The following is an 18,948-nucleotide window of genomic DNA, read 5'->3' as shown; positions in this document are numbered from 1 at the left end:
GCAAGTTTTTAAGTGTCGGATTTGAAATGCTACAATGACGTGTAAATAATAATATTAAAGTCATTCAAAGCAATCTTTATTCATCTCAGAGGTAATATAATTTTGATTACAATATTTATATTAATCGGTCGCACATCGGTGGTGCCTGAGAGGCACACTTGGAGCGTTAAGGGTTACGTTTCATTCAGACGAAAGTAATCCATCGATGATCTCAAATCATTTTACTGTTTTAAATTTCGTCTACTCATTTTTATCATAAATGCATAAAATCCGAAGCATGGAACGCAGCGTTCCATCAAAGGAAAAAATTGCTTTTATAAAATCGCAGATATTTGATCAAAATGAAAATACTTTTATGTTTTTCCTATCAGTTTTGTATGCCAAGTATTATTTCCTAACACGCTATTCGTGAACGAAACGAGCTCGAGGACGATCTGGTACAAATTCGCGCAGGCGATAAATTCCGCAAAAATTCGCGACCTAATCAAAAGTTTCCCGAGATTCGAAGATGATTCTCAGAACGATTCAGAGAAGAAGGCGAGCAAGCGGTTTCATCGCCGTACGGAACTGATAGCGTGGTAGCAGCACGCCTCCTTTTTCCCCGGTCTCATTTTTTTCGGCTGCACGCGAATCGACGTTATGATAAAACGGAAAAAATGCTCGCAGCGGTGTAAAGCGCTGATGTACGCGCGAGGGAGGCCGTGATGAGCGAGAGCATGGATGCATTACCTTTTCCGCGTGCTTTTTACACGGTTATAACGAGGAGAGAGAGAGAGAGAGAGAGAGAGAGAGACGCGGGGATGGAGAATTTCGATAAAAATATACGGTCGTAATTAGCGACCGATAAGAAACTCGATCGACAACTCGCAACTCGCGCCGAGGAGTCCAGGAAAATCTGTTTCGAAATTTATTAATTATTCCGCGACACTTCCGACTGGTTCTGGGACGTCGATTCCTCAATTATTGGGAAAAGTGCGTTACTATTTTATCAGGTGTCGAACTATCTCGACGGTCTGAGCTGAACTGGCAACGTGTTATAGTGCAAGACACTGATTGTTGTTTTATCGGGCTTTGCTGGTCTATTCTTCCCTGAACTCTTGTACACTCCTCTCATTTCTATTCGAATCCAATGTGTGTGTTATTCATGACATTATAATTTTAGTTCTCCGATGGCGGATATTCCTCCCTTGTTTGACAATATATTCTAGATAAATCGTTCCTTCCTAAACCTGGTTCAATAAAAATTGTTATCGGTATTAACAAGAAGTTTGCAGAAGCCAACGACGGAGACAGGGTCGGCGATAGATCGCAGTATTTTCGGGAAACGAACTTCCCCGACCGTTTCGATGTTCGCCGAGCAATTCGCGCGGGCAAAGTGTTCACAATCGTTGCTTTCCGCAGCGGGGGTGGTGCGCCGGGGGTGGCGAACGGAACGGAACGGAACGCGGATCGGGTGTATTTCTGCGGAAAGGACTGCGGGGCTTGTTTTTCCAGGTCTCTTCGAGAAAGAGGCCCGCCGGGCTTTCGCTCTTTCCCTCTCGCGTTCTCCCGACTAATGGCCGTTCAGTCCGCTTGAAAGCTCCGGCCCATCGTTCTCGGGCGAATATTGCGAGTCCACACGGCCACCGTACCCATTTCTGCGCAGAGCGGTGAAACCCGCCCGCATGCATACCCGTACCACCAACATTGTGCCCGCCGCCATTGCCATACCCCCGTGTCTCTCTGTCTCTGCCTTTTCCGTCTGTTTGCCTGTTTGCCAGTGTGCAAGAGCGCCGGGCTGCGCGCCTTGTCCAACAATAATCGGGAGTTCTTGCTTTGTTCGCGGCCGCGCGAGGAAATTGGTCAGAGAAGATTGGCCGGCGTTAATCCCAAAAGTGGAAATTCCGATTCCCAATGTCCTGCCCCGGGAAATACAGCAGGACCCGCGCGGAACACAGCACGCTCGTCCGAATTGGATCGTTCGATTAGAAAAAGCGCTAATGATGTTGTTCCCCGGTCGTTCGAACGCCGCGCGGATGGTCCCTTACAGAATGGAACGGCTTCCGAACGTTTCTTTGGGATTTTCGAGCGAATACGGTTGCTTGTTTGCTCGAAATTGCGTCGCGTTTGGTAATTTTAAAACGAAACCGACATCAACAGCGCAGGTCTCTAGCGAATTCGTTTTACGTTATGTCAAAAAGGGACCACTAGAATTCCTCAACGAGCGAACCCGTCCAACTTCTGGACCATTTATTACAATCTGCCTGAAGGGAAATGGAACCGTTCGGTTCTATTCATTTATTTTAGAACAGAACCGACACTCTGTATATCACAAAATTCTCCAAATGTCTTTACTGTTTTGTGTGTCGTCTTGATCTCTTTCATTTTTGACATAAATCCTAGCTGTGAGAAACGTCACGAGTTATTGGACGATCTAATAACTGCTACAGTCAGTCTCCCAGGGTAGTCTGCTGACACAGCCGAGAGAGGGGGCACGTAAGTCCGATCCAGACGGAACGTTCGATCGAAACGAAGAGCAATCGCGATATCTCGGGCACGAGTGTCGTCCCCGATGGAACCCGGTTTTTGTCACGCGATGATGCGTGCAAAAATCCGCGAGCAATCCGTCAAACGGCGCCGCTTTTGCACGGCGAGCCCCTATTCCCAGCTCCATGTACGCCCCGCACGTTCGCTCGAGTTCGACGCGAGAACTCGCGCCGCGGACGCTGATAGTTTAACGTTCTTTGACGTGCGGATAGTGTGCACGCAGACCTAAACCCAGACCGGGGCCTCCGTTTGTCAGAAAGTACTCACTTTGCAGTGCAGAGGTGCGTGTTGCACGGCATCCGGGTCGTCTCCGGTCGGCTGTCCGGATCGCAATAGCTGTTGTCCACCACGGTCTCGTCTGGCATGCTCTTGCACACCACCACTGCCAGCTTGAAGCCTGTCGGAAAGACGACTGCATTCACTTCACGATACAAATCGCTCGTTCTTTGAAACGTTCTTCGCCGTTTCGCACGATTTTTCGCCGGCTAGATCACCGATCTTGCGACTTTTCGCAAAAGAATCATGTGCCGTGAGACACCTGACTCTGTCGTCTTGAATTGCTTGCAGTATGAAAATAATTTTAAAAGAAAATTCAAATTTTCAAACAGAATGATGTTTGCATCTCGGTACCAAAGCAAGGAAAGAAACCAGCAAAAAGCTAATTACAGTAATGCCTCGATATACGTGCCAGAGATGAGCACGATGCTTGTGCAAAATTGATCTCCACTACTGTACCAGTACATCCCTTGAGGGATCCGGAAGCTCGATCGTCAGGAAATGTAACATTAACCCTTTGCACTCGGAGCCATCGATTCTAGACTCTTAATGTCCCCTCAGAGGGGACATCCGAGTGCAAAAGGTTGAAACGATGGTAAAACTCTAATGATTTTTTTCATGAAACTTTTACGAACATATTCCTGACATTTCTCTGACTAAACTGATACCAAACATGACACGACTCGATGCATATATGCTCGTTCAATTCACGATTCAGTAGAAACCTAATACCTGTCTTCTAAGTTCAAACCTGAAGAATCCATCGATTCTTACAGGATAAAAAAATGTACAAACATTGTTAAAAGTCCAACTAAGTCATTAGGAGGGACTTTGTATACTATATTCAGTTCATTTTCCCACAAAAAATTCCGAAAGATGGACATGAAGCTTCCGGGTGAGAGTGTCTCCTCGGACATGATTGATCGGTAAGCAAAATCTTCACGAGGGGGCAATCTCTGTCGAAGGCGCAACAATTGAATACGTGGCCGGTCCAACTTGGAGTAGCCGTTATTAATTTGGACAGGGGGGGGGGTGGAACGCTCAACGATTTCTCGGGCGCAAAGTTCATTAGAATTCATTGCTCCCGATGCCGATGTAAATGGACTGGCGTGAGCGCGGGCGCCGAGCCGAGCCGGCTCAAGTAAATGAACTTGGTAACCACTACTAACCTCCGCCGCATGATTTCGAGCAGGCGGATATCGATTCCAAACTCCAGGAGTACCGCGATTGGCAGCTCGATCCATTTCCGCCGCACACGCCGCACGCGTCCGTGTTCTTGTTGCTGCCGACTCGCAAGTCGCAGCCGACCTTCTGAAACAGAAATTCCGACCGATTCGATTAATAAAACGTTTTCCGCTTCTCCTCTCTTCATCCTCCTCCTCCTTCCACCCTCTCACTCTCTCCCCCTCTCTGCCTCTCCTCCGTACAAATGGCTCTTTCGACCATGAGTCGCAATTACTCACGGCGCAAAGAATTAGCGAAGAAAAATTGACCTATAGAACCACCCCCCCTTCCCTCCTGGCGGCTTTTTATTGTCCCGCTCGCAAGACTTGAATTCTTCAACGTCGCCCAGAAGAGTGTTACTTCGCTTCTGGGAACAAACAGCCGTGGGAACGGGCGGTTTTGATTGGACTCGGATTGATTTTCTTAGCGCTCGTTGAAGAGATGCCAACCGGCCGACCATTATCGATCCTATACTACTGATTTTTGTCTATGACTTGAATTCGTTTGAATTGCTTTAGTTTTCCGTGTTGTATCGATTGCAATATTGTTTCTAAGAACTGTGTAGCTACAAAAGAAGGACTTTCTTGGACAAAACAGACAATTGTGACGATTGCAGTAGTGTAAACAGAGTTTTCTCGGCCGATGTAGAAAATTGTAATGATCGAAGTTGTATTACCAGGATTTTCTTGGACGTGACTGAACATTGTAATGATTGAAGTTGCATTACCAGGATTTTCTTGGACGTGACTGACAATTGTGACTACCAAAGCGGTAGAAAACTATGCACAGTTGTTTTTTTTTTTGACCTTAGCTTTTCTGATACAGACTTTCTGATGTGCCCTTCAGCGAAGACTCTTGAAAAATGTAAAATGACCGTTCGAAGTTATGCAACGTGGATAAAGATGAAAAGTTTAGCGATGAGAAGAGTGTGCACTATTGTTTATTATTTAGGTGGTCTACTTGGGGTTTCCCGCTGCGTAAAAATCATTTCTCACGTTCGAATTTTTTGGATGGTCCTCGGAGGACGGTCGGCCCCCGTCTACTTTCGTCGGTTTTCCATTATTTATGACGATTTCCCAGCGACGTAGGTCTAAAATATTTTATAAAAACCCGTCCGCGGCCGCACGTTTCCCGGGGTACGTCTTTCGACGTTCACATAACACGCGCACGCCCCGCCGCGTATTCCCGGTTAATATTCAATTTCACGGGTTCGCGGTAGAATTTTTCGAAAAATTCTGTCAGTCTCACGCCTCCGTCTCGTCCCGTGTGCTCGGCAAAGGCCGCCTTTATATCGAGAACACGTTCCCTCGTTCCTCGCGAGCGTTTAGAAACTACGTTTATACTTCGACCGGAAATTCTTCGACAGTTCGAATCGCGCAGTCCGCGAAATTTACGCGGCGAGTATAACTGCGGTGAATCATGCCTTCTGCTCGACGATCGGAGGAAAAGGTGCCGGAGAAACGGTAGAGAGAGAGAGAGAGAGAGAGAGAGAGGGAAAAAACAATGGTGGAAAGAAAAGCGAGAGAAGGTTTAACTCGTGATATAACTCGTAAGTGCATTTTAGCACACCATGCAATTTTAAATTATTAATTATATATACAACTTCATTTATTCTGCCAATAACACCGCTGGATAACATAATAATTCCTCGGATAAGAAAAGAAAGAGGCAGGACGAAAGAACGAATCGAAATTTCATTTTACAACGAGTCTCGATCCGTTTCTCGATCTTTCGGAGCTGCATGTCTCGGTGCAAGCCTGCAAGCCCGCAGCTGCGCGCGAGGTCGGTTTCAAGTGCGCCGCTGGGAATTCAAATGAAATTTAAATCTGGAACACACGATTTTTGTGTGGCGCGTTTACCGCTCTTTTCCCACGGCTTACCTCTTTAAGTACATTTTGCGAAACATTCATGAAGTGGCGAATTAAACATTTTCCGGCGACGAAGACTGGGTGGAGATATGTTGCCACCTCGGTGCGTATGAAACCGACTTGGAAATAAATCCTTCCAACCAATATTCGAATCAGTCTTTGATAGCTTTTAACACTTTGCCTATAGGAAGGCCATCGGCACAAATTTTTATAAAAATCACGCCCAATTAGTACGCGCATTAGACAATGACTGGACCTTGGATTTTATGCAGTTGTGACAAAAATGCGCAGAACAAAAGCAAAAGAGTATATACAGTTACAGAATGCAGAAATACTGCTATATTAGTTTCACCCGGTTAAAATGATTACGAAAAGAAATAAATGTGTACCTAGCTCTCGTATTTTGCAACTAATACGTTCGAGACGTAACATAAGTATGTTTTAATTTCGAGCATAGATGAAATGCTCGTTGCAAGTGCGGATAATCGATCAAACGAATTTAAAAAACTAGTATTTCGCATAAAGATCCGCAGCAGCCCGTCGTCATATTTCATTTTCCTCGAGCAAACTTCAGAAATAATTCGCTAGGCCGCAGAATCCTCTGACGCAACAAGGGCCGGGCAATAGATGTAATTCCTCTCTTTAGGAAGCTCGGCCACCCCCCACCCCCACCCCCGGTCCCGTTAGATAACAAGATCTCAGTGGAAAGTAAATCGGCGATTTCCGCGACTTTCCATCTCTCCGCTATTTCGTTACGTAAATTTGACTGGCGTTCAATTATTCAGACTGGCTTTCATGATTCCATTCGGCAGTCGGTACACTTTCCGCAGCCTTTGCCACCCACCGGAGTTAGCCCATTACGCTCAATACACCCTTCCGACGGTTGGTGCACCGGTTCCTCTTCTCTCCCTCCCCCATTTTGCTCGCACTCTTTCCCTTTCGCTCTTCCGATCTCTCTCTCTCTCTCTCTCTCTTTTTCTCTCTCCTCAGACGTTCTTTTCTCTACACTCGTTTCTGCCTTTTAACATAGTTTCCCGTAGAATGGGATTTGAGCCGGCTGTAGAGGAGGGCCGGCGTTTTTCCCTGCCGATCACTTTGTCCGCCTTATTTCGTCCGTTTTCACTGAATACGACGGAATTCATTCCTACAGACCACCGTGCCGCCTGTATATGTATACATATAGTATATATGTATGTTTTATATATATCTCCAATTTCTTGCGTACTTTTTATCCGTATCCGAGCAGCTCCTCTCTCCGGCGAACACAGCCGGATATTATGAGCTTTGTATTACGGACGGCTAACTGAAAGGCGGGGAGGACCGGGGCTCGGGAAGCCTCTATCGACCTCTCGAAGGATGCTCGCGGATTCCTTCCGTGGAACGATTATGTCCTACGGGTATTATACTCGTGGGCGGTGCCTGGATGCATAGAAATAACGCGAGCGATCGTCAGACGCAGAAATTAAAGACGTCGCCCGCCTGTCGGACGCTTCTCGCGATTTCAGCATGGCGCGCGGCTTGATTAGCTCGAATTGTTGCTTGTCAATAGACTGCGGATCTCATGCATTCACGAGAAAAATTAGCAGATGCAATTCAAAGCTTAGTACTCGAATGGCGACTGTAAGGCTGTACTGAATTGCTGTATCATTATTCAAAATATTTTTCACATTACTAAATTTGTTTGTTTGGTTTTGGAGTTAAAATAGCAACTTCGAGTGCAAACGGTTAAGAAGGTGAATCTCTCGGATTCAGCTAATAAGAAACTCATAACTTTTATTTTGCGTAATGATCTCCGGTCTACTTATCAATCTTATTTTACACTGTTTCTAAGCTTCTTCTCTTTTAGATCAACGCTGTAATATTAACCACCATTATGGTTGACACAATTCTGTGTCGTGGATGATAATCTGAGATCGTTTATCTTACTGAAGCTGATTCCTATTCTATTCTTCCGTACTTCTTCTTCTAAAAAATTAAATATTTTTTAAACAATTCCTGATTTGTTTTCTATTTTCTGCAAGAAAATATGGTCACCATATCGACAACAGAAGAATAAAATTTCGTGTCCCTTCAGAAGAAATGTATATTTGGTAGACTGAACATTATTCCTCAAGTTTACTCGACTTGTCAAGGAGGTCTAAATAATAAAAACCAACTGGAACGACTACTTCCTGCCCAATAAATCCAACGTCAATATATCCTCGCGATGTTTGCCTGTAACGTCCCAAGAGCGGAAGTAGCTAAACGGTGAAACACAAAACATGCACACGATCCACGGAACTTTACTGTCGTCGAAGGATTCTCGGATCGACGGTGGCTCACAAAGCGCCCGAAGCACTATCAAAGATTAATCAATGAAACCTGCTGAAAAAAGGAGCGAAAGGTAGCACACTCGACCTAGCTGGCGCAGAATCCGGATGCGGGCTGTTCCAGCATCGACGGTACAAATTCAGGTTCTTCGGTTAGGGGGCTGGTATGGGGTGGGTTGGGGAGGGGGGAGGTGGAAAAAGGCGATGGAGAGAAGCTGACGTCGATTCGTGACCTGGCTCGGACGGCAAACTGATTTGTCATTCAGGCTGCATGGAGGTTTGCTCCGAGGTCGGGGAGTACATTATTCATCCCTTATCCGGGCAAGAAGAGCGAACCAAACTGGCAGAGAAGGCGCCAGCTGAACGGGAGACGCGACGCCAGTCAAACGGGGCCCCGCCGAGGGCTGTAAAAACGAGAGACACGAGCCTAACGAGATCCCTACAACCATCGGATGTCGCGAGATAATCCAAGATTTCGTGGATCGACGTCGATTCGAACAAATCTTTACAGCGATCGGCCGCTGATGGAACACTCTGCCCGAGAAACGACGGCGGATTAGAAAGCTTCGAGTTTGAGGTCTATAAAAAGTCCACTCGGTTCTCTCGATCTTGAAACAAAAACGTGTTCACTGCCATTAACCCCTTCAGGGGGCCGGCATGGTTTGAAATCCATATACGTATTCAAGGGTCAAAATCTAGACAAACTGCCGCTTCAATATTGCAATGAGCAGTTTAGAAGTGGTTAATTGTGTTTCGTAAAAGTCCAATCTACGTCTGTACAGAGCCCAATTTGCGAATTTCTACCTCATCGTGGAGTAATTTGTAATATTCGGCAGAAAATTAGAATTCTCAAGCAAGTATGACGTCACAAGATGGCTGCCGCTGAGAGATTCTCTTAATTTCGAGAGATTTAGTGTTCGCATCGAAAAAAAGACGTAGCAAAGACATGCACAAACACGGTGGTATGCGTTTTTAATTGATTACTTACTTATTTAAGACGTAAAATGTCTAGAAAAAAGGCACAGGATAACATAGCGTGACAGTCAAGGCCAAATGCCTGCCGGCCCCCTTAGCTTGTACGCTCGAGTTAATTCGAGCGCGCTAAGCAGGCCAAACTGTGCACACTCGAGATAATTCGAGCGGCGTTGTATTTTATGCTGGTATAATTTTTCACACTCGAATATAATCGAGAATTGAAAATAACAATGTGAAAGCAATGAAAAAAAATCGTTTTATTGATATTTATCATTTACATGGGATTGCAAGCTATAACACGTATTCATTCAAGAATAAAATATAGCCTTTTTCCATGGAACAAAAGCGCAGTATATCAAAAATTGATTTCTTTTGGCCGGTTTTTTAAAAAAAAACTGTGCGTTAAGGGGTTAAACAATTACAGTTTTCTCGCGAATTTAGTACCGTCACGTATTTTTCCGAAGCTGCCCGCAGAACTGCGATTCCAATATATTCAATCGTTATAGAATCGGTAGGAATTTGCAAGCGAAAATTCTCAAATCTAAAATAATTTCCTCAGACTGTTAGAATAACATTTATAAGGGCGTCAATATGTCTGGGAACTCGACATCAGTGTTTTCTATCTGTTCTATGCGCTGTCTGTCTTGTTCCTTTGTTCTTCTGCATTTGCATCTTCTCTTCCGTAGTTTCATCACCTTTTGTGCTGCTTTCGACATTATTTCACCATCGTTTAGGATTGTGTATTACGTCCTTGCAGTAGGCGTTTATATAATTGGAGTGAGGCTCAGTAATAGGAGTTAATGTTTACTAAATCGAGTACCGAATTTTGCGACAATAAATGGATTTCGGATAAACAATTCTACTGTACCGAGAATAGAATTTCAACTAGCAACTGCGGTATAGTACGTCTGCGTACACACTGCTATAATTTCGCCAAATGTCATGGAAAAATCGCTTTCACAGAATGTTCTGTGTTCTTCACCCTCGGACAACGGAGCCCGGGTCTATTTTGATCCAGGGTGTCAAAAACGTCATTCAATTACTCAGTTCCTGGCGAATTAGTTAAGTGAACAGTTGTTTCACTAGGAACAATAGAACGATTGTCTAGGAGAAGCCCTTTCTAGCTAAATTGTAAACGGCACTGGACGACCTTGAATGACCTTGGAAGACGAAACTGTTATAGGTCAGTAAATTCGTCTCGGGATAGGCTACAAGCTTACCTAAATAAAACCATACAGTTCCGTAAAAAAAAAAACAAAACACTTAGAGAAAAGTGACCACCATAAGATGTCTCCCTCGAAACAGAGCAAGTTTTACTGGACGTATTTTTCACAACGAGCTGAGAAATAGTAACGAGTATCAGAAATAATTGCGGGCAAAACTTCACACGGGACACCGTGTAATGATCAGCTGTCTGAGGGTTGAAGGTTGAGGAAAATAAAATGAAAAAGCTGTTTTATTTAATCGAGAATCTGCAGTTTTTCGCGGCGGTTTGAAAGTGAGATTCCGCGGTCGGAAGGATTAACGTCCGCGGTGTTAATTTCTTCGCGAATTCCCCATCGTCCGGTTTCCAGACGAACGGTTTCCGGGTACGGTTTCTCCGGTGTACAGGGAACGTCCGCATTCTCTGGATGTAAAGGTATTATTTGTACGGATCGAGCCGAGGACAGCCGGGATTGCAAGAACAGGGGATCGGCGCCGTTAAGTTCCGCGATATTTCATTTTGCACGCCCGACCGGCTGCCCGTTTCTCTTCGCCTGTTTACCTAGAGAAATAACCGGTTGCTTCGATGGTTCTATCCTTCAATTACGGGGCTCCCGCTGCAGGTTTCCACTTCTCGGGGCAAAGTAAACCTAATCCCGAGCGCCCGTATTGTGTCTCTCTCCCGTTTTGTTTGCCAGCGCGAGTGTAAGCGCGCGCGTACGCTATGGACACAGGGTAACCCGTATGTATGTGTATGTGTGCCATAGTATACGTCCCTTTCTCCATTTGTCCACCGACAGGACCTGAAAATTCTGCGGCCTGCTGAGATCCTCCTTCTTCAGGAAATCTCGATGAATTTTTCAACCGTGCGAAATAGTTTTCGGCAGATAACGCCGATTTCTCGGAGCAACCCCATTTTGATCGATCAATGCTAGCTTCGAATACAAATCGAACTGTTTGCACTCGCCGATTTTTCCTCGGGTCAACTGTCAATAATTCGAACGCGTTTATTTATTCATTGCTCACAGAAATAATTATTCTCTTCGCCGGGAAATTTTTTCGCACAGGAAACGAATGCTTCAGGTCCTGTAAGTACCATAATTGCTAGCTTTATGACCCCTTACAGGGGAGAGTCAACGGCAAAGGGCGAAATTCATAAATAATGGATAAAAATAATATTTGATTACTTATAGAATAAACAGAGAGGTTACGATTGTTTAGAAGTGGGACGATTACCTCGAAATTGCAGTCAAATAAAATAAAATTTTTATGCATAATTTGCAGAGGTTAAATACGAATTTACTTGTTTTGTGAGTAATTTCAATTATTTGAAAATTACATGCCTACATTATTAGATTCATCTAGTACCCTCACTGTTTTATGTTTCGTACATTCATATTTAACCCTTTGCACTCGAAGGTATTTTAACTCCAAAACGAAACATATATTCTGACTTAGAATATTTTCATTGTATATATATTTTTTGTGTTATACACATGAAAATGGTGCATTTTACTCGTACAATACTGAAGTGTTTAGTAATTTATTACATACAAACAAATGTAATAGTGTAAAAAATATTTTGAATAATGATACAGCAATTTTTAGTGGCGCCTTACAGTCGCCATTCGAGTGCTAAGGGTTAAAAATGCACAAAATCTGAAATAGTCTGTTAAGTCTTGTAATATTTTTACACGGTGTCTTTCGAATGAACAATGATTAAAAAGGGATCCATTAGCCCTAATCGCTCCGCAAACGATCTCAGATCGATCAAATTCCCCCGGGGCGAGTTTCCTCATCGCACACATAATTACAAAATTGTTCAATTATCTTAACGTTGACGAAATTCAAAGAGTTTCGGGTAAGACGTTCCTCGGAGGAAGGGGGGGCAGAGAATGGAAACGGGACAAATATGGTGACGAAATAGAGGGGCAGCGTCCGCGAGGGTTGTCAAGAAATAATTAACGAGATTTAATAGCGGCGACAGTGGCGACGAAGTTGGAAGGACAATATCTAATCAGCAGGACGAGTCCACGTAATTAAGCACTAACCGGGGCTCCGGTGAACGCAAACTGGTTTTGCATTATTAAAGCGCGGCGCGGGCGAGCTCTCCTTTCGCTTTGGACACGCTCGATAAGTGCGCGACGCTTTTGTGCCATCACAACTCGTTAGAGTTTGTCTTCCCCTCCGTGAAATTCCTCCAATTGTTTCGCTTAGCGAGGTGCCCTCCCCGTCGTTTGTTTCGCCGAATGTAACGCGAATCGCTCTGGCGTCTTCCGGTATATTTGTTTGCTCGCCCCGGCAAAGTAATCAGTGGACACCTGAATTATACAATCTTTCCCATTATGTAATCCTTTTGTGAATGGGGGAACGCGTTTTCTTGGGGAATTCCCTCCCCACGAGAAGATATTTCAATTTATCTTTCATAAAATGTAACGTGCTCTACCAACCACGCTTAAGAGCAGATTAATTAATCGGTGATATTTGATTAAAATTAATAATATAAGCTGACCAGTACATAGAAATAATAAATTTTTCAATTCTATTTGTTTGTGGGGTCACTCATGACCCGTATAAAATTTTTATTTGTTAACCCTTTTCACTCGAGTGGTGACTCTAAAGCACCACTAGAAATTATTGTGGTATTATTTCAAAGAAATTACGAGAAATTTTACAAAATATTTGTTACATTACAAAATTTGTATTTAACAGATTACTAAACATTTAAATATTATATGTGGAAATCGGATCAGTTTCGTATGAATAAAATGAAAATATTCTAAGACGGAAGAAAAATTTAGTTTTAGAATGAAAATAGCGCCGAGTGCAAAGGGTTAACTTTCGCTACTGTACTGTACTTGTACGCTTCCTTAACTTGATTACAACATTTGGATTAATTATTCCTAAATTTTATGCTTACTGGTGTCTGAGGAAATGTATACAGAATTTTGGGACAAAGGGATCTGAGAAAATTTATACAAAATTTCAGACAGAAGTATCTGAGAAAATTTGTACAGCATCGTAGACAGGTCTCAATGAAATAAAAATTGGAAAATGTACGATACTATTTTTTCATCCTTCTCGCATTCTGGAGATCCTAACCAAATTTGATGCACTGAACGTGTTAGTTTAAAGTATGATAAATACTGGTTGGAGGATATGGAGCGTAGAAGCGAGATATGTAATAATGGTAGAGGTCTGTTGCAGCATCTGTTAGGGGATTGTTATGGTTTGGCAAAAGGGAAGTGTACTATAGAGGGGGTATTATGCTGGAGGAAAGAAGAGAAAATAGTGGACTGGCTGGGGAAAGTAGAGTATAAATTAAAGAAAGTAAAGGAAAAGCGGGAAGAATACAGGAGCAGAGGTAGAATAAATTGTATGTGTCTGTGGAATGCAAGGATCAAGTGGGTCAAGTATTTGGAGATTGCAAACCGATTTAGGTTGGGATTAACAATAAATAATAATATATTAATTCAAGAATAAATATTTCAATCTGAATAAATAATCCCGTGAGCCAAATATGACGTTTTAACATAATTCCGGTAGACGAATGTTGAAATATCGTGGCGACTGAGCGACTAATCGATGCGGCATCTCGAAGCCGCCTGTTTCGCGGTACACACTATCGCAGAGTAAGATCGAATTAACTTAATGGACGAGAAGTGCGAGCGTCTCGACGCACCCAGTGCAAATATTGGCGGAAGACGACCGGATGACGCCTCGTTAGCTCGCATTTTCTCTGGCCGAGGAAAAACGCGGTCGCGCACAATCGCGGCGGGAACCGAAAGTTATAAATAAGTTTGGACGAGTGGACAGACGGAAGAGTGCGAGAAAGAGAGAGAGAGAGATAGAAAACGGGATACTGTGTTCCCCACCTGAGCAAATCTCGAGTTTCCGGCCCCGGAAGTTTCTTCTGCCCAAGTTTCGACAAGAGATGCAGCGATTGCGTCTTAATTCTCAACTGAATCGGACGGCTCGGGCACGATCGCATATTTAAAGGTCTTCCCCCCCCCCCCACTTTTAATTAATTAGCCTGCTGTGATCGCCCCTGAAATTCCTCCTCAACGTAATCGGAAAGCGCCGAGGAATCGGGCGAATTTCCCCGGAAATCGAAATACATACAAAATAAAATACGTTTAAACTAATTAGTTTATTAATTCGGAGATGCGACGTAAAGCTTTCGGCGGTGTGCAACGAACTTTTTCAGCGTGTTTCTGTTTTTCATGGTATTTTTATGTACCTTGATTAAAAGACCGTGCGCCACCAACTCGTTGAACAACTTTGATCGTATTTTGCACTGTGACAGGTATATACGATTTTAATTTATATAATCATTAGAGTGTGGATCTTCGTGCAAAAGAAAAATTGTTCGCGCCAATTACAAGATACAATTTATTCCTTCGTTTGATAACTTTGATAAGTTGATGACAATACATTGGTACTCTTAAATCCCTGTTTTTCTACTGTTGCATGTTTTGCCAACTCATTTTTTCCATAAATGCATAAAATCTGCAGTTTAATAGTAATATTCTGCGAATTTTTCTGAACAAGGTTATAAGTCGGGAAATTTGTTATAGTAAAAACGAGGTCCAAAGTGTGCCAATCTTTTTGGATATGTTTTAATTTGAACGATATAGTAATATTCGCCATTTCAAATGTTTGATACTGAAGTTTTTCATTTTGTATTCTTTTCTGTTGCTAATAATCGCCGTTTTTCCAAATGACCAATCATTGTCCGCATACACGTGAGTTGATGAAATGGAATATAACGTCAAAGCGAATATTAAATCGAATTAAAGTTGAACAATAAAAAAAAACCTTCAAAATGCTGAAACATGGACTCTATGAAAAAGCCATGAGACGATTGTTTACCTGGTCGAAAGCATCGAACGATAGAAAGGAAAATGAAAGGGGTTCCAGGGGTATTGTTTCGTCAGAACAATAATGGCTATTATTGCGATTTCCCGATCCTCTACTAATACCGCCATGCATAAACGCATCACGGGAAAGCATGCGGCTGTTAGAGCTTCTATGCATGCTTTATTCGTTATAAAACATCTGGCACGTTTCGAATCAAGTTTGGAAAGCAGCCTTTAAAAAACAGATTTTTTCCAGTTTCGCTAGTTTCGTTTTATTCGCAACGGTCCGCGGGGTTCATTTGGCATAAATTCCGCGGACATGGCGGAGAGCAAACACGCAGTCTCGTTCCAGAAAAACAGTCGAATCACGCATCCGTTTCGCGCGTTAATCGCATATTAACGGCGCGATGAAACTTGCAAGGAGAGGACTCGTGCGGAAACTGAAATCGAAAGAGAGAGAGAGAGAGAGAGAGAGAGAGAGAGAGAGAGCCCGATGAAAATATTTTTTCCGGCCTCTCTCGTTTCCGGCATTTTTTATAAGTCAGTTGGCCGGTCGGACGCGTTGTCGCGATCCAGCTGTGTCTCCGGAATTAACGCGCCGAAATTGGTCCGGTAATTGACCCGGTTGTTTCTGGAATTGGCTGACACGCCGCGCGCAATGATCACTTTATATGTCCGATCAGTGGACGACCTACATCACTAATTAGAGCGCACGCGGATTTCCGTGGCGATTTACTTCGAGGGAACTAATTCCAAACTGTTGTATTTTTTTCTTCATATTTATATAGAGGGTTACATTCCATTCGACTACTGAATAATTTTTAATAAAGTCAAACATTAATTATTCGGGTCCTTTTAACACGTTAAACGGTACGTCGGTGCCCGATCTTTAAAATGCACTTCAAAAATGCGATGATTTTATTAAATTATGTTCGGAATTCACGAATAGTTATATTGTTAATAGTTACACATTAAATAATTATTGGTATAAATTGGACGGGGACCCTGCGTGCCCATTACTGGACTCAGGGGTTATAAAGTAATTTTAATTTTGTAATTGATACAATATTAGAAAGTATATTTATAATAAATTTTAAGCGAAAATAAGGTTAACAAGACTTTTGTTTATGCACGGGTGTATTTTTTGAGCTGTCTAAATGAAAAATGTACAATTATCAAAGAAAGTAGAAATCCGTATCAATTTTGCTATTTTCAAACAAAAGCATAGATAAAATTCCGAAGATAAATTTTGAAAATGGTTACCCTCTAGTGTCTGAATATTGATATAAAGATTATGGCTGCGTTGTAGTGTCAGTAAAAGCAAAAATATGGAACCAGTGATTCAGATTTGCAAATTCAATGGCCAAACCGAGCACAACCAACATCCGACCGTGAATGGTCGTGCGATTGGCGAGTTAAAAATTCGATCCGTCCGGGAAACTAATTTGTTAAGTGAATCATAGTTCACTCGATCCGAAGGAAACCGGCGCCGACGAGCCCCTGGAACGTTCATCTCTGGGGAGAGCATAATTTTTGCGGCGCGTCAGTATCGCTCGCGATACACCATATTTTGCAGCTCGCGCGAAAGTTCGCGAGTTTCGGCCTGCCAAACCTCGCCCCATCCAATCTTGTGTTTTACAACCGGGGTGGCTGATTTCCGGTTCGCATTTAATCGAGCATGCTGCTGAATTAATCGAGACACCGCGCGAAAAGGAAACAAAGACAACTGTGGCTCGAGACTGAAAAACGAAAAGTGAATCGAAGCGTATTTTGCAAATGTTTCACGACGGATTCTGTTGCTCGATAAAATATTTATTCCATCGGTTATCGCACACATATCGCACGCCGATCCATTTGGTTAAAACAAATATTTTCGAAAGCGCGTTACCAAGTCGATCTCTGCGATCGCGGTGGGATATAGAGATCAATGCGACATTCGATCTAGTGGTTTCTTCGTCATTTATCGAATTATTTGTGGTGATTTATTTATAGGCAAATAAAATCGATTTTTTAATGGACTACCTTTGAATCAATTTTTCCGACGATTTGAAAGACAAATTTAGAATCGGTGATTGTTCTAAATTTTCATCACAACTTCAGCTTCTAGTTTTAACGGAATGAACAAAATCAAATCGATTTTTTAAGTTTTCAGGAATTGTTAAAATGAGGAGCAGGAATGATAATTACTGAACGAAAAACGATTTCAACTCCTGCCGTTGAAAATCTACATTTTCAGGTTGACAATCCCACTTTTATCGTGACCCGCTGTACGTTTTGCAAGGGACAAAAGCGAATCGCAAACATTTCCCGATGACGCAACGCGACGAATGAAAATTCGCATCGATCCCGCTCGTTTCTCCATTAAAACTCGGCGCAATTTACTTTGACCAAATGAAATTTCGTTTCATATTAATTGAAGCGCGCTGTAATCTTCAGATTGATTAACAATAACGAACAACCCCGATGGTCACGCTTATTATGCTTGATTAAATTTACAACGAACGAATCATATATCCGTGCGTGCGTGCGCGGCCGCGCTCGATATAATTTTGTAACGGCCGGCCATGCGGAAACAAACGAAAACAATGACGTCCGTTCGTTTTCAGATAACTGAGCTTTCGTAAACAAATGACGTCGACTTTTTGTCGCGTTCGTTAACTGGAAACACATCTGTCCGGTCGTTTCGGGAATCGGTCGATATTTGAGCACGATAAAAATGTTTCGAGTCTCGTGCGTTTATAAAGGGTCTGCGTTGCCAAGGCATTCAATGAATTTCAAACAACGCACGGTTGTTACCAGGGCAATGTACCTTGCAGATTGTCATACAAATAATGCCGACTGTATTTCTCCTTCAACACTAGGTTTACGGAGCACTGAAAGCGAGTATTTTACATTACTTTGGAAAAATAAGAAGAACGTGCCTATCCAATGTTTTTAGCAATTTTTTAAGTGATATATACCTAAAGAAATAAATTTGTTGAGTAATTCTACGTTGATGGATCTTCACAATCTCGATAATCGTAAATTAGAAATATTGGAGACGAGTCCCGTAAACCTAGTGTTAATATTTAAACTAGATCTATACTTTAAACTAGTTCTGTACTTTATAAAACCCTACAACTGCACTAACACACAAATTTTAGATTTGACATACACCCAACCGAATTCTATAATATCGATATCAAAAAGAAAAAGGAACAAGATTACACTAGATAAATCTCGAAAGGGTTAGTCCCTTCAGAGTTGAGTGAAAAGTGAAAAGAGGGTGTTCTGTGTACATTTTATAACACCCTACAACTGTATTAACTCACAAGCATGAGATTTGACATACACTCACCTATGAGTACTGTCAATAGACTTGCGGATCTTTATGCAAAATGTATTTCCTCTTTTAACCCTTAGCACTCGAATGGCGATTGTAAGGCGCCGTTTTTTCTGTCCTTGACCTTGAATGACCTTGGACTAATTATAGTCACTGAATTCCTAATGAAAGGGACTATCATTGTAGGTGTTTAAAAAAGGGTGGTTCCATTTAAAAAAGTCAAGGCGACCTTGATATCTCCAAAAAAATGACATAAAAACAAAATTTTTTTTTGCATCATGTCAGCCCCATTGTACCATTCAACTTTGTCCTTACCATATTTTACGTATCTTTAGAAACAATAAAGATATTTGAGGTGCTAACGTTTGGTGACTCACCCTGTATAT

General features: G+C 42.6%; 1 protein-coding gene across 4 annotated transcripts in view; it reads right to left on the bottom strand.

Moving 5' to 3' along the window:
* Positions 1–18,948, bottom strand: part of Nolo (ADAMTS-like no long nerve cord) — a 347,161-nt gene that overhangs the window by 43,022 nt on the left and 285,191 nt on the right. For all 4 annotated transcript variants that reach the window (XM_076802679.1, XM_076802682.1, XM_076802680.1 and 1 more), the window contains 2 exons: positions 3,972–4,113; positions 2,794–2,923 (listed from right to left, as the gene is read on the bottom strand). In XM_076802679.1, the coding sequence (XP_076658794.1) occupies positions 2,794–2,923; positions 3,972–4,113 (272 nt within the window). The remainder of the gene's footprint in view (positions 1–2,793; positions 2,924–3,971; positions 4,114–18,948) is intronic.

This window comes from Halictus rubicundus, chromosome 17 (genome assembly GCF_050948215.1).
Source record: "Halictus rubicundus isolate RS-2024b chromosome 17, iyHalRubi1_principal, whole genome shotgun sequence".
Lineage (NCBI taxonomy): Eukaryota > Metazoa > Arthropoda > Insecta > Hymenoptera > Halictidae > Halictus > Halictus rubicundus.
The sequence above is the reverse complement of the archived record's forward strand: the minus strand, read 5'-3'. Positions and strand labels throughout refer to the sequence as shown.